The sequence below is a fragment of the Macrobrachium rosenbergii genome, chromosome 19 (genome assembly GCF_040412425.1).
Source record: "Macrobrachium rosenbergii isolate ZJJX-2024 chromosome 19, ASM4041242v1, whole genome shotgun sequence".
NCBI classification, from domain to species: Eukaryota; Metazoa; Arthropoda; class Malacostraca; order Decapoda; family Palaemonidae; genus Macrobrachium; species Macrobrachium rosenbergii.
Window position 1 is genome coordinate 3,956,484 of NC_089759.1, and position 13,095 is coordinate 3,969,578.

Below are 13,095 nucleotides of genomic sequence, written 5' to 3' on the forward strand. Positions count from 1 at the left end.
TCCTCTCCCGTCTCATACCACATACCCGCTTTCCCGCACAATCTAGACGGGGGGAGAGCGAAGGAAGATTTCCCTTGAGACTTCCTATCTTCCATCCATGCATTGACCCTCTTGAGAGCTTTTCTTGTAGCCAACGAAGTCTTCATTTGTAGGAAGTCAAGCGATTTCCTCACCTTCAAGAAGCTAACTGCGAAGGAGGGGAAAGAGGAGCAGAAGGCTGAAACTTATCAGGAAAAAGCTCCTTAAGCATACTAGCCAAAATCCTGTAGTCGGAGAAAGACGAAAGAGGGGGCTCTTGTTCAGCAGAGTCCGACTCCTGAGACAAATCCGCCTCTTCGACAGGAGCGACAGGAGAGTCTTCCGGGGCTAGAGAGAAACAAAGACCTTTGGGTCCAATACGTCCCAGAGACCTCTTCTCGTGGGAAGAAGCAGCAGAAAATTCAGGAACAACTCGTACAGGAGCGTCCTGCCGAGCGTCCTGATGAGCGTCCTGAGAAGCGTCCTGACGAGCGTCCTGATGAGCGTCCTGACGAGCGTCCTGCTTCGAAAGCAGCCGAGCGTCCTGAAGAGCGTCCTGTCTTACAAGCTGCCGAGCGTCCTGACGAGTCTCGACGAAGCGAGCCGCCGAGCTTCTTGACGAGAGTCCTGGAGAGCATCATGCAGGGATCGGGAAAACGAGAAGCGTCCTGGTGGGCGCCCTGCGAACGCCAAAACGAGCGAAGCAGGAGGAGAGGCAAGAAGAGCGTCTTGGTGCGAACTCTTACTAGCAGCAAGCCGAGCTGCAAGAGGAGCGTCCTGATCAACCAGCGAGTCACGACGGGGGCAAGGAGAGCTGATGATCCGCAGAACGATGAGGGTGACTACGAAAGCCGCAGGGGAGAGAGACAAACGAAGAGAAGGAGAGGGGAGACCTCTTAGATCTTTTAACTGGCAGCGACAAATCCTTGCGGCGCCCACGAGGTTGCTTCTCCGTAGCAGCGAGAAGGGAAGCTAACTGCCGCTGCATATCTTGGATAAGACGCTTAGAAGGAGAGGAAGCCCTCTCAGGAGAAGGGCTGCTCTTATGAGAAGAAGGGGGAAGGAGACGTCCTCCTCCTTCTACCAAGAGCGACAGAGGCTCTCTTCTTGTGCGGCTGGGGCGTTCAGCAACGCCCTCCTCCGAAGAAATCCTGGTCCTCTTCTGCGGGCGGCAAATCTCGCAGCCAGTCGGGAGAAGAGTCTAAGGCACGAGAAAGAGGAGAAGAAGCGTCCTCTTCAACGCGGCTCCTCTTGAAAGGACGAGAGTCCAACCGAGAACGTGACCCCTAAGTGGAGAGGACGCCTCGGAGGACGAAAAACAATCTTAAGATCCGTGCGCGAAAGCACGATCCTTGGCAGCCTGGGAGACGTCAACAAGGCCTGCCGAAGGGACGCCAGATCGGTGGGGGTCCCCAACCCTCTTGCGGCTTTCGACATGCCCATTCCCTAAGTCCTGGGAGTTCGGCAGAGGTCTAGACCTAGAGGCATTATAGGGCCGATCTGACGCCCCTCCACAACACTGGGGGATCACTACACTTCACTGCACTTTCGATCGCCAACACCTTAGACTCAAGGTGCGAATGGAGTTCAAAATCTGCGCAAGGGCATTACCTTCCGCAGACGCAATCACAGGGTTAGAAGGCGACTCTCTACAGGAAAGGAGAAGCATTAGTAGGGTTAACAGGAGATAAATTAATACCCTGACTCCCACCTACCGACACACTCCTGGAGGAAGACCTCCTTACACGATCACGCTCTAGCTTGCGAACGTAAGAATCGTACGCCTTCCAATCAGAATCAGGCAACGATTCACACTCCTTGCAGCGATCATCCAACATACAGACATGCCCTCTACATCTCATGCATACTGTGTGAGGGTCTACAAGCTTTCGGTAGCCTCACCTACACTCCTGAACAACACACACCCTGAAACTAGCAGAACTAGATCCAGACATCTCGTTCAAGGAAAAGCCAAAACCAAAATCAAAACAGTCCAAAGAAGCGTATGCCTATCCACAAAGCCAAAGTCCAAATACCAAAAGACAATCAGAATACTTAGTGGAAAAAGTTTACGAAATCCAACAGCGGAGGTATTGACAACAGGTGTTGACAATACCGGCGACAGAGAAAATCTGAATAGAAAATGGGAATGGTTCCTGATACCCGCCTCCCAGCGGCGGGAATGGGTACTAACCACCTGGCCCATCTCGTGCAGCCGTAAGTTTTGAATTTCTGTCGGTCCCTTTCGGAGAATACAGCTATATATATATCTGTCAGGTAAGTGTCATGAACAAATATTTTTTTATTTATTTGTAAAAATAATGTTTACAGTCTTCCAGTATCCATGCCATCCTTTTGGCAATCAACATCACAGATGAGATTCACAATCTGTATATAATTCAAGTTTACAAACTTCCAAACATGAGCATTGACAAGGACGGTGGGAAGATTGGATAATGGATTATGAATTGTATCAAGAATATGAAAAAAAGACTGAAATCAATGACTGGGATGGTTTGGAAACAAGAGGATTTGAGTAATAGGTAGTCAGAAACGCAACAGATATGGAAGTGACCAGACAAACACCTGTAAGAAGGTTAAGGACATCAGGAGAAAACGGGATAGATGAAGACCTAGACAAGATAGAAGTTCAAGCAGAAAGAGTACAGTACAGAGGGGAGTGCGGAACTAACATTATTAAAGGAAAAGCTGAAAAAAAAAGCTTGTGATGATGACTGAAAAACTTTCACTCTCGCTATGCTGATGCTGTCATCTAGATACTAAACCAAACTGGTACAAGGCTAACACACAATAAATAAATGGTAATGCATCATTTATATACTAAAATCTACTCCATTTGACACTCAATATGCAAAATAGTAATACTTAACCAACACTTATGAGTACAGTACTGCACTTTTCCTTTCATGTGAAACACACCTTGAATTAGCAACACTAAATCAGTAGGATAACCAATTCACCTTCATAAAAGAACCATTCAGTATAAATGAAAATGATGAATAAAGCCACAAATACCTAACTTGAAAGATGTTGTGAAAGAATATCACTATTGGTAGCAACACAAGAACTGATAATTTCACCTATGAATTGCAGGAACAGCAGATGAACTGTGAAGCAGACAGTATAAAATGAATATGACCAATTCACTGCCTAATCCATTGATAAAATAAAAAACACACACAAAAAAAGCTTACATAAACCTTTTCAAGTTTCAGCCACTTGCTAGTTCAGTCTATGCTTGTGACCCTAACATTTGTCAAGTCTAGCAAAACAATGACTTACCATGAACAGAAATTACTGTATAAAGCTACAGTACCTATATTTTTTATGAGAGAATATTAATTTTGCTTGGGTCTTCCCTAGACAAGCTATGTACATCATACACCGGATGACATAAGCAAAAGTACTTCTGATTAAAAACTTTTCAATTATCTCTCTGCAGATGACATTTTTACATTACAAGAATCTGTATTATGATCAATACCAGTTAAAGAACCATATATCTTCAAATTTGAGTAAAATCTCAATTATTTTACGTGACTACATTACTATCACCAAGAAGCTGTTTATATTGCAAATCTATTAAAGATAGAGAACTTAGTGACTGAAACGACTTGGGTAATGGATGAAAAGTGAAGCAGTAAGTCAGAAAAATCATAGGTGTGGAAGTAACAAGACCGGTTAGTATGAAGACCTAGACCAGTTGGGACTTCAAAATGAATGTGGACAAAACAGCAGAAATGATGATTATGCTGATGATAGTAGGCAAAATGCTTTATAAGAAACAAGAGCAATTCATTAAAAACCAAACTAAAACCTTTTAACATAATCTACCCATGCCAAAAACTTTTACAAACTCTTTGAGGGGAGAGCCACCAATTTTTTAAAATCTGAAAATAAAAAGTGGGTCTTTTTAAATACAAGTGTTTTAGTAAAATATGAAAACCTTAATAAACCTAGTTTACCCATACTTTCCCTAACCTGTGACAGGAAAGAATATAGAGGCAAGATGATGCTTTTATATTATAAAAATAAAATTACTGGTCCCATCCATAGCAACTTAGCAGAGAGAAAGAGAGAGAGAGAGAAAAAAAGATAATGAATTTCTGATGATTTCACCCTAGTGGGTGCGAATAACCTTGTCGAGACCCTTTTGTTTTGACTGTACAGTATGCATTTTGATGCAGTAATTAACACTCACATCTGATGTTCTTTCTCTCCTCTTCACTTGTTTTTTTTCCTAGCTGCAAGCCATCATGGCTAACTAACAATTAGGTACCTGTTCCACTGCTTAGGTCAACAAAAGCATATCAGACTTCAGGGGACACACCCATTCATCGCTCCTTGTCTGGTTCAAGAGTCAAACACTTGTCCCTCAGGTTGTGAGCTAAGCACACTTACCATTGGGGTGCGAGGCCAGAGAGAACAAGAGATTGAGGGAGAGAGAAAAGCAGTCATTTTACCTGAAAAATACTATGAAAAGTCTGTACCTAATTCTTCAATCTCCAACTCAGACAATACTCCAAAGACAGTATTCCATAACACTTCACTATATACATTTTGTGACATTCATATAAATACATTATAAATAACCATGTTAATTAATAACAGGGATCCAGGAAGCACAGAGTGACTTATATCAATATCAATCTAACTACCACTGATCAACAACAGGTGACCATGAAAAAAATTAAAGCAACTAAATACTACTATGCTTAAACAAAATGTATATCTTCCTTATTGAATGCATGCAACAGCGCTAAAAAGTCATCCTGGTCCATATGTCGCGCTCGTTTCTTGTCAAACTCGCTATCGACAAGGATGTCCTCGATTTTCTTCTTGATGCAAAAGTCTTCAGGAATTTTCTTCTCTCGAAGGGAACACCACGTCTTGTAATTCTTTTCCAGTGTCTGGAAAAAGGATTTGGTCAAAAGTAGGGACTGCACCAAATGAACTAAGATACAGGTAACAAACAGCAATGGAATTTTTCAGATTCTTATCATATGTTCAAAATACAAAATTTTTAAGTGACAGCATAATAAAACTGCCTAATCATATTACAAGTTCTAGTTCAGGCTGTACATAATCCTTCCCTGCAAAAATACTTCCACCCACTCAAGTACATAATGCTTGCTATGTTTTTTACCTATAATTACAGATCATGGTGTCATTATTCTACAATTACCTACTTTACTTAATGGTACTTTATTAACTTCATTTTATATTTGGAGTTAAAAGTGAATTTCAACCAGTCCACTCCAGTCTTTTAAGTTTGCTGGAATCTGAGTTTTGTCATTATCCTGTTAAAACCTCATACTTTAGTTTTGATTCTTTTATTTCTCTTTAAATGTTGGAATTCTTACCCCAAACCTCCTCATTTTGGTTCTAGTTTACATTCATTGAGAGCAACTCCTTTTCTTCTCATTATTAACTTTAATAATTCAGGGAATGTGCAAGTGGAAGTCTTATGACTGAAACCCAACCACTACGCTTATCTCCAGGCCATGTACTTGTCTACATATGGAATACTTACTGTACTGCAGCAGTCTTACCAAGAATCAGGGTATTTCATGTCTCCATACCTAATACAAATTCTTGAAAAAGAGAGACAGCTTCATCACAACCTATACCTATTTACAAGCGAGATTTAACAGTGAGAAATGTATCATTTTGGTTTCATATGCATGCCATAAAATGCAGTATAGATTTTGCTCATGCAGTTTCCACAAACGCCAGTCAGGTCACGATTCGGAAAATGTGTTCTTGTTGGGTCAAACCCAAGCTACTACTTAAACACAGGGTGTAGAATCCTGCTATCCTACTTCATTTAATTTTCAGTATCCAAAATCCCCACCAATGACCATTGCAATTTACCAACAAAGGAGTCTGTTCAATGGAAATTCGGAATAAAGGAATAGGTTCAAGATGCTGAACACAAAAAAAAAGAAGAATGGCCACTAAAACATGAATAGAACATGGCCAAACAAAGAACGCAGCTGAGGATCAAAGGGATGACATCAAAGCCATTTAGAAATGCTTACAGCACGCTATACCAATTACACTATAAGCACCAACTCCCTTGCGAAAACCATAAATGAACACAAAAAAAGTTATTTGTAAAATGACATGTACTGGGATGTACCAAACCTGAATAACTGAAGTTTGTTTGAAGTTGGCTAACAAAGTCTTGTTTTTTCTGACGAAAACTATACGAAGGAGGCCATCCCACTCATTAAAATTGATGTTTGGAACAGGGTTCTTTGGTTCAACTCTCACCACCGATGATTCGACCTGTAACCATGACCAAAATTGTAGATCTTACATTATTCACACAAATATAGTAACACAAATGATAGGAATGTATACTAAACACACACTATACAGAAGATATACATTCCATGAGAGAAATCATTCAGCCAAACCGAATATAACTGGAACACCTTTGAGCAATACAATACCGTATACATAATAAACAAGCTATACTCTCCATCCCCCTGACATCTGACCTCTCTTAAAGCAAATTAATAAGAATTTTTTACTCAATACGATTACTTTTTCATGTCTACAATGTTAAAGAGTGGATGATGCAGTGTAACACTGCACAATCACCTTTCAAAAGCTTCAGTATTTTATTTAATGACTCTGTAGCTAAAATGAATGCAGATCACACATGAACAGATTTCTCAAAATATATTACCTCTTCGAGGGAAATCAAATAGGTTTTTCATCTTCCTAAGAAATAAAAAATTACATTTGCATCTCTTTCCTTCCATTATCTATCCATTTAAACAAAGGCTACACAAATTCTTTAAGGATGACAATAAAAATAAGATCCTTTTTCTTGTGTGTAACTCTTCGTATGTACACTTGAACAAAGTAACTGGACCAAATTGCCAACTAAAATGGAACATTTTAATTCAGTAAAATGCAATGATTTACTGAATGAACAAGTGAAAAAGAAGACTCGTTGATAATTGCAGATACCTTTGGGGGAGGTCTGAAATTATTCTTGCCCACTTTCATGAGGTGATCCACCTTTGCTAGTAGCTGAGTGTTGACCGTTAACCTACAGTACAGTTTATCACCTGGTTTGGCAATGAGACGCTCAGCAAATTCTTGTTGGAACATAAGTACCGCACACCGAAACACTGGGCGATGTAGCAATAACTTGAAGATGAAAGGCGATGAAATCTGAAGTGTATTTAAAACAGATAAGTAACTCCGTGACAAACCAGTAACTCAACATCATAAGCATGCATTAAATCTAACAAATGTGCCTAAGAAAAACTGACACACTTAACCAATTTCACAACTCATTTCTTGAATTGCCACACATACGTACCTCTACTAACAAAAAAAAAAGAAAAGATACAAAAAGATACATGGAACAAATTTAAAATGTCAACATTCTACTCTGAATATTTTGTGGACAAGATGTTTTTCCACCTTTCTAATACAAAAATAATGGAAGTATTTCAACCAAATAAAGTACATTTCCCAAAATAAGAAGTGTATCATGAAAGATATTGTAATAATATTGCAATTACATGGATTACAAATTCAACCTACCTGATATGGCAAATTTGCAACACAAACATCAAATGTTGGGAGATCGGCTTTCAAAACATCTCCTATTCTAATGTCTAGTTTTGAATGAAATGGAGTAGCTATAAATCGCTTCTGTAATTCAGCTATCATACGAGGATCTACTTCACAGGCTATGACTCTTTTCACACGCTCTAACAACTTGGTTGTAACGTTTCCTGTACCTGGACCAACCTAAATAAATTGAAAACAACTTCAATATAAAACAATTCATTAAATCTTAAATAAAAAAAACATATTGTACTGTAACACAATACATAGCCAGCATTAACTATTAATTCATAAATTAGTACACAACCATTACTGATATTAATGTCTTTCAGTAACTGCAAAAAGTGAACCCGAATACATTATAAGATCTATTAATCTCAGAAGCAATGCTATCATACTAACCTCAAGTACTGTATCTGTAGTTTTCAATCCTGCCTTCTCAACCATGGCAGTAATAATTAAAGGATTCTTCAAAACATGTTGGCCCAGGTCTGTATTGAAAACCAGGCCTTGTGATACTGCACCAGAGGCAGGCTTAGCTCCCTTTATTCCTGCCTTGGTGCTGACTTTGCACACCTCCTTATGTATCCTGTACTTCTTCTCCTTGCAAGCTTTCGGCATTGTGACACCTTGAAATAAAATATAACTATGAAAATCCAAGACAAGCATACAATGTTTGAACATTTTTAATGCTTTTAACACACACCCAAATTTTACCTCCATTACACAAGACTTTTGTGAAGATAATACTACACAATACTGATAAAAAGACCATTAGAAAAATCAGTAGTAATAATATATGAGGGAGAGTTATCCTTAAGGGGCAAGAATACACTTCAGTCCAACAGCTCACAATTCTACCTGCCAGTGAATCCAGTCAGTGGGGTCAGGAGGAGAACTTTCATGTCAAATAAAGGTATGTAGTGATAACCACCATCTTACAAACTTTCAAGTTAAATATGTAATGAGTTTTCTCCACTCCCCTCTTGTCCTGTGCACTATCTAGCTGAACTCCTACCTGGTCTAGGCTTTCACCTGTCCTTTTCTTCCATATTTTTCCTACCATTCCTACAGGTTTTTCTCTTGCTCTTTCCATATCTACGACTCTAACTGTTCCTTATCCCTCTTCATCATATGACCACACCACTAAATCTTTGAGATCCCAGTCTATCTTCCAGTTGCTGGACATCACATCTCTACTCGACCCCGAGGCCACAGCAGCCTAGGTTTGGTCATGATGCAAATTTGTATATTGGTCAGGAGGTAGGGATTCAGCCTGTCAGCCAAGTATAGGCTAGACCCAGTGTCCTAATTTAGGTCAAGATGCATCCCAGTATTTTACTGTAAGACTTTTACAGTGCTCCAGCCCCTAGACAGTTAACCCCCAACACCCTAGGTTAGGGGGCATCCTGTAACAGTCCATGTGACATTTTTACTTTTTCTGAATTTCTGGGTCAGCTACTATTGATATACATAAGCTTTGTATTTTTTTAATATTTATATTGTAACTTATTAATTCCTACCATTCTGACTGGTGTACTACATATTGTTTAAGCAACCATCACCAACCCTCCCATGACCAAAAACCCTGGTTCTCACCGAGATCCCTTTAAGCTGATCTTTAAATATTTACAGATAAACTGCAGAAGAGTTATAAGCATTAGCCCTATTTCCACCGCTCATGCTTTGCTTAAAAACAAAGCAAAGATACTTCAACAGGGATACATCCTAACCTAACCTATCCTAGGGTACCAAGCCCTGATAGCCTAAGGCCAAGGGGTGACCCACCCAATGTTACATTATACAATACAAAGCAGAACGTGAGCATTCTGGCTACTATTCTGCAGTATTACTATTGCCAAAAAAATAAAACACTTGCACCAACACAGATAATTAGAAATACATAAAACGCAAGCTGAAAAGTCAGAAAAATATATGAATCATGTATTTGGCCCAAAATGCCTATCAAAATTTATGGCTCCTGTGCCCAGTAAGAACTTAGTAGAAGGCTATCATAATTCATGCGTTTACCAGGAGCTGTAACGTGTAAAAGGTTAATCCAACCCCAATCTTAATCAACAATTTCAATGGTGAATATAAAATTTGTCAAATCCTGTGAAAAACTATTGGAAAGCAGCAATTTATAAATATAGTTTTTTAATGACATGTGTTAAGCTACCCTATACCCTGGGCTAGTAGCTAGCCGAGCCCATACTGAACTTTAGGTTAGGCTGGATTTAGCATACCCTACGGTCCTAGCGTAGCCTGTAAGTGGCTGCTACGCTACAAATAAAGCATAAACGTATAAATACAAAGATATATATTACTAGACCTTCTTTTAATAGTCGGGGACAGCATGAAGCCCCAAATATCTATAAATATTCCACGCTGGTGACAGGCCAAGTTGGCTAACCTAACGCAACCTACCGTAACTCATCCGCTTATTTTGGCAGAAATATTTCACTCTCCCCAACATAAACCATTTAAAAACCTCTGTAAATGATATGGGATTAATCAGGCTTAAAGAAATTAACGAAAAGTACCTTTTTCAAGACAGTACGTCGTATAATCTGGATGGCTTAAACGAGGGACGTTGGCCAACCGGGTGAGCCGAGGGTTGACCAATTAACTCCATGCGGGATTGTTTACGGCAGGGGTTCGTTCATTAACTAAAGTTACTCAGCTAAAAACCGGTCCCTTCTGTAAAATCGTTAATGAACAATTAATTATTTATTATTATTTGGTATAGATATCTCCGACCATATCTAATTTATATTTTAAACCTTTCTATGACTAAAATCTAGGGTAGACACTTCATTTACTTCCCTTGAGCTACTGGGTTAGGCTTTCAGAGCGCGTTTCTTACGGCAGTAGCAAGATTATTATTAGTAGTAGTAGTAGGAGTACAGGGTATTAAATGAAACGGCTCCCTCGTTCGTTATCGCTTGTGATTGCTTTTTTATTTTCTCAGTGGCACCATATGTTTTTGTAAGTTCCTTCCTACTCTTTCAAATTCCCCTCTGAAAAGATCTGTTAAAATACATTTTTAGCTGCTGATTCATCTTTAATCTGCTCCTGACGTTACTACTTGCTGAGCAGTAAAGTATTTAACTTCGTTTATTCCCTCACTTCATGTATCTAATTTACCCAGTTTCATCTTTTCCTATAATGCAGCTCTATAGTGAATAGTAGTGGCCGTCGGACGTGTCTGCTTTTCGCTCCTGCATCAAATGCTTGACAAGTGGCTTCCTAGTGATTAATATGATTATATATGATTATACTACGATTATATATTCAGTCCCACGAAGAGTGTTTCGTATTCAGGTCATGCAGGTAGGGGTAAGCACATTGCCTGGGTTACTGGGTAGTGTGTACGTTTTGTAGAACATGAGCAAACAAGAAATGGAGTGAAAAGTGAAAGCCTACAAATAATTTACTGCATCTGAAAATGTGTTGTGGTGATTGGAAAGTGTTGAGAGACAGTTTGATATATGAGTCTGAAGCTCTGGACGATAAATTGAGGTTGACAGTAGAGAAAATAGTTCGCTGTCTGTAAAGGTGGATGAAGTAAACGATGAGGTCATCAGTAAGATATGAAAGGTATTCACAACTGACACATCGAATTCCTTGCATGCTGATGCAGCCAAGAAGAGGAAGACAGGTGCTAAAAAGAATATTCTGCTTGATGAGACAAGAAATTGACTGACCGACTGATTTAATATTAAATCATCTGGTGTTACAGAACAAGGTCATGGGCACCGAAAAATAAGTTGGTTATATCTTTTTTTTCGTAAAATCTACATAATGGTAACAAACATGAAATTCATAAGTTATAAAACAAACTAAAATCATGAAAGCTTTTAAAACAGTGTACAGTTACTTAAATCTTTCGTTAAAAACTAATTATATTTTGCCTGGGAGTAAGGCTCTTCCTATGAAATTAAAAATACCGTAAAGGTTAAAGTATATTTCTCCTCCGGGTCTTCAGAAGGGAATATCTTCTCAGGTGAACAAGGCCGGAACCTAACAGCAAGTCTCGTACAGTCAACGGGACCGAACAGTGACCACAGAATATATAGCTGGGGTTGCTTGTCCATAAGAAATCCCTGTGTCAAACACGTGTGTCCAATCCTAAGAAGACATACGGCAGTGTTCCATCTCCTTGGAATATTATTGTAGACCCATGGGGCAGATGACCAGGTGATTTCCAAAATTTTCTGGTTACTGCCAACCAGGTTTTCCAGTGAGGTTCTCCAAAACTCCTTCATTCCCATCTTGGGAAAGGTCTCTGAAGGTCAAAGGAATCAGTATTTCTATAGAATTTTATATATCACTCTTTGCCAAATTATCTACCCTTCCATATGGGCTGGTACACAAAAAAAGTTCATTTCTACACAACGTAAAAAGAAATATGTACCTGAGGCTTTGGGTGGAATTGAAATTCGCTGACACCAGCTTTACAGAGACGAAAATAGTCATGAAGTGTGAAACTGCAGGAGAGAGAGAGAGAGAGAGAGAGAGAGAGAGAGAGAGAGAGAGAGAGAGAGAGAGAGAGAGAGAGAGAGAGAGAGAGAGAGAGAGAGAGAATGTCAACAATATTAAGAACAAGACTTCGAGTATTTTTGATAAACCATCTGTTGCTGGGAAGACTATACAGTACATATTGAAATATGACCCTTTTGTTAGAGAATTCATAAAAATCGTGATGAGCTGCAGCTAGAGTGGCGACATATAATGTAAGACATATATCACTTCATTATGTGTTTCTATTCCCCACCAGAGAGAGAGAGAGAGAGAGAGAGAGAGAGAGAGAGAGAGAGAGAGAGAGAGAGAGAGAGAGAGAGAGAGAGAGAGAGAGAGAGAGAAGATTTATAGAACAAGTGATTGTAACTTTACAGTTAAAAATGCCCATATTGCATGAGATATCGTAGGTTTGACGAGGATCATGTGGTGAATAAGGGATGGTGTAAAACATTAGATGAAGAGATTTAGATGATTAGATACAGAATCACAAATAAGCCGTTGCTTTAAAAATATAAAACGATGGAAATGGAACAAATGAATAGATATAGGGCTGAGTGTTCGAGCCTCAGAGTCTGAGGAATTGTAGTTAAAGCATTCAATTTTTTAAAGGATTTCGGAGAGATACTTCAGAGCATTTGAAAAATATTCCCAAAATTGGTCCAAGAAAATATTAGAAAATTTTCATTTTTACTGACTGCTACGCCGGGGAAAAAACATTAAAGATACTTGCAGAATATACTAACATGAACTGGCTTTTGAGGAGTATAAGAAAGACTAATTTTTTTCTTGAAAGGCTTGATATTTTCAGTTCTCCTGATATCAGTATGAGCTTATTGTAGTGTTTTGAGGCGGAACATATAAAGACTCTAAAACAAATTTTCGAAGTGCATCTTGTCTCAAGTAACTAGCTAATATTTTGTTGGCTCCACCTGTAGG

At 39.2% G+C, this 13,095-nt stretch overlaps 1 protein-coding gene across 1 annotated transcript; it reads right to left on the reverse strand.

The window, feature by feature from the left end:
• Nucleotides 1–2,808: 2,808 nt before the first annotated feature.
• Nucleotides 2,809–10,337, reverse strand: LOC136848569 (probable dimethyladenosine transferase). Its single transcript, XM_067120857.1, has 6 exons — nucleotides 10,179–10,337; nucleotides 8,038–8,264; nucleotides 7,609–7,818; nucleotides 7,024–7,230; nucleotides 6,187–6,330; nucleotides 2,809–4,949 (listed from the first exon to the last, which is right to left on the reverse strand). Exons 2-6 carry the CDS (start codon nucleotides 8,254–8,256, stop codon nucleotides 4,755–4,757), a joined length of 975 nt encoding a protein of 324 aa, XP_066976958.1. The 5' UTR covers nucleotides 8,257–8,264; nucleotides 10,179–10,337; the 3' UTR covers nucleotides 2,809–4,754.
• Nucleotides 10,338–13,095: the final 2,758 nt, after the last annotated feature.

What these genes read in the sequence shown, in the direction of transcription:
- LOC136848569 (XM_067120857.1), bottom strand. Translation starts at nt 8,256, where the DNA reads ATGCCGAAAGCTTGCAAGGAGAAGAAGTACAGGATACATAAGGAGGTG. An exon ending in CTACAGATACAGTACTTGAG is followed by an intron (nt 7,819 to 8,037) that starts GTTAGTATGATA and finishes CAATTTATTTAG; the next exon opens with GTTGGTCCAGGTACAGGAAA. An exon ending in AACAAACTTCAGTTATTCAG is followed by an intron (nt 4,950 to 6,186) that starts GTTTGGTACATC and finishes TCCTTTTTCCAG; the next exon opens with ACACTGGAAAAGAATTACAA.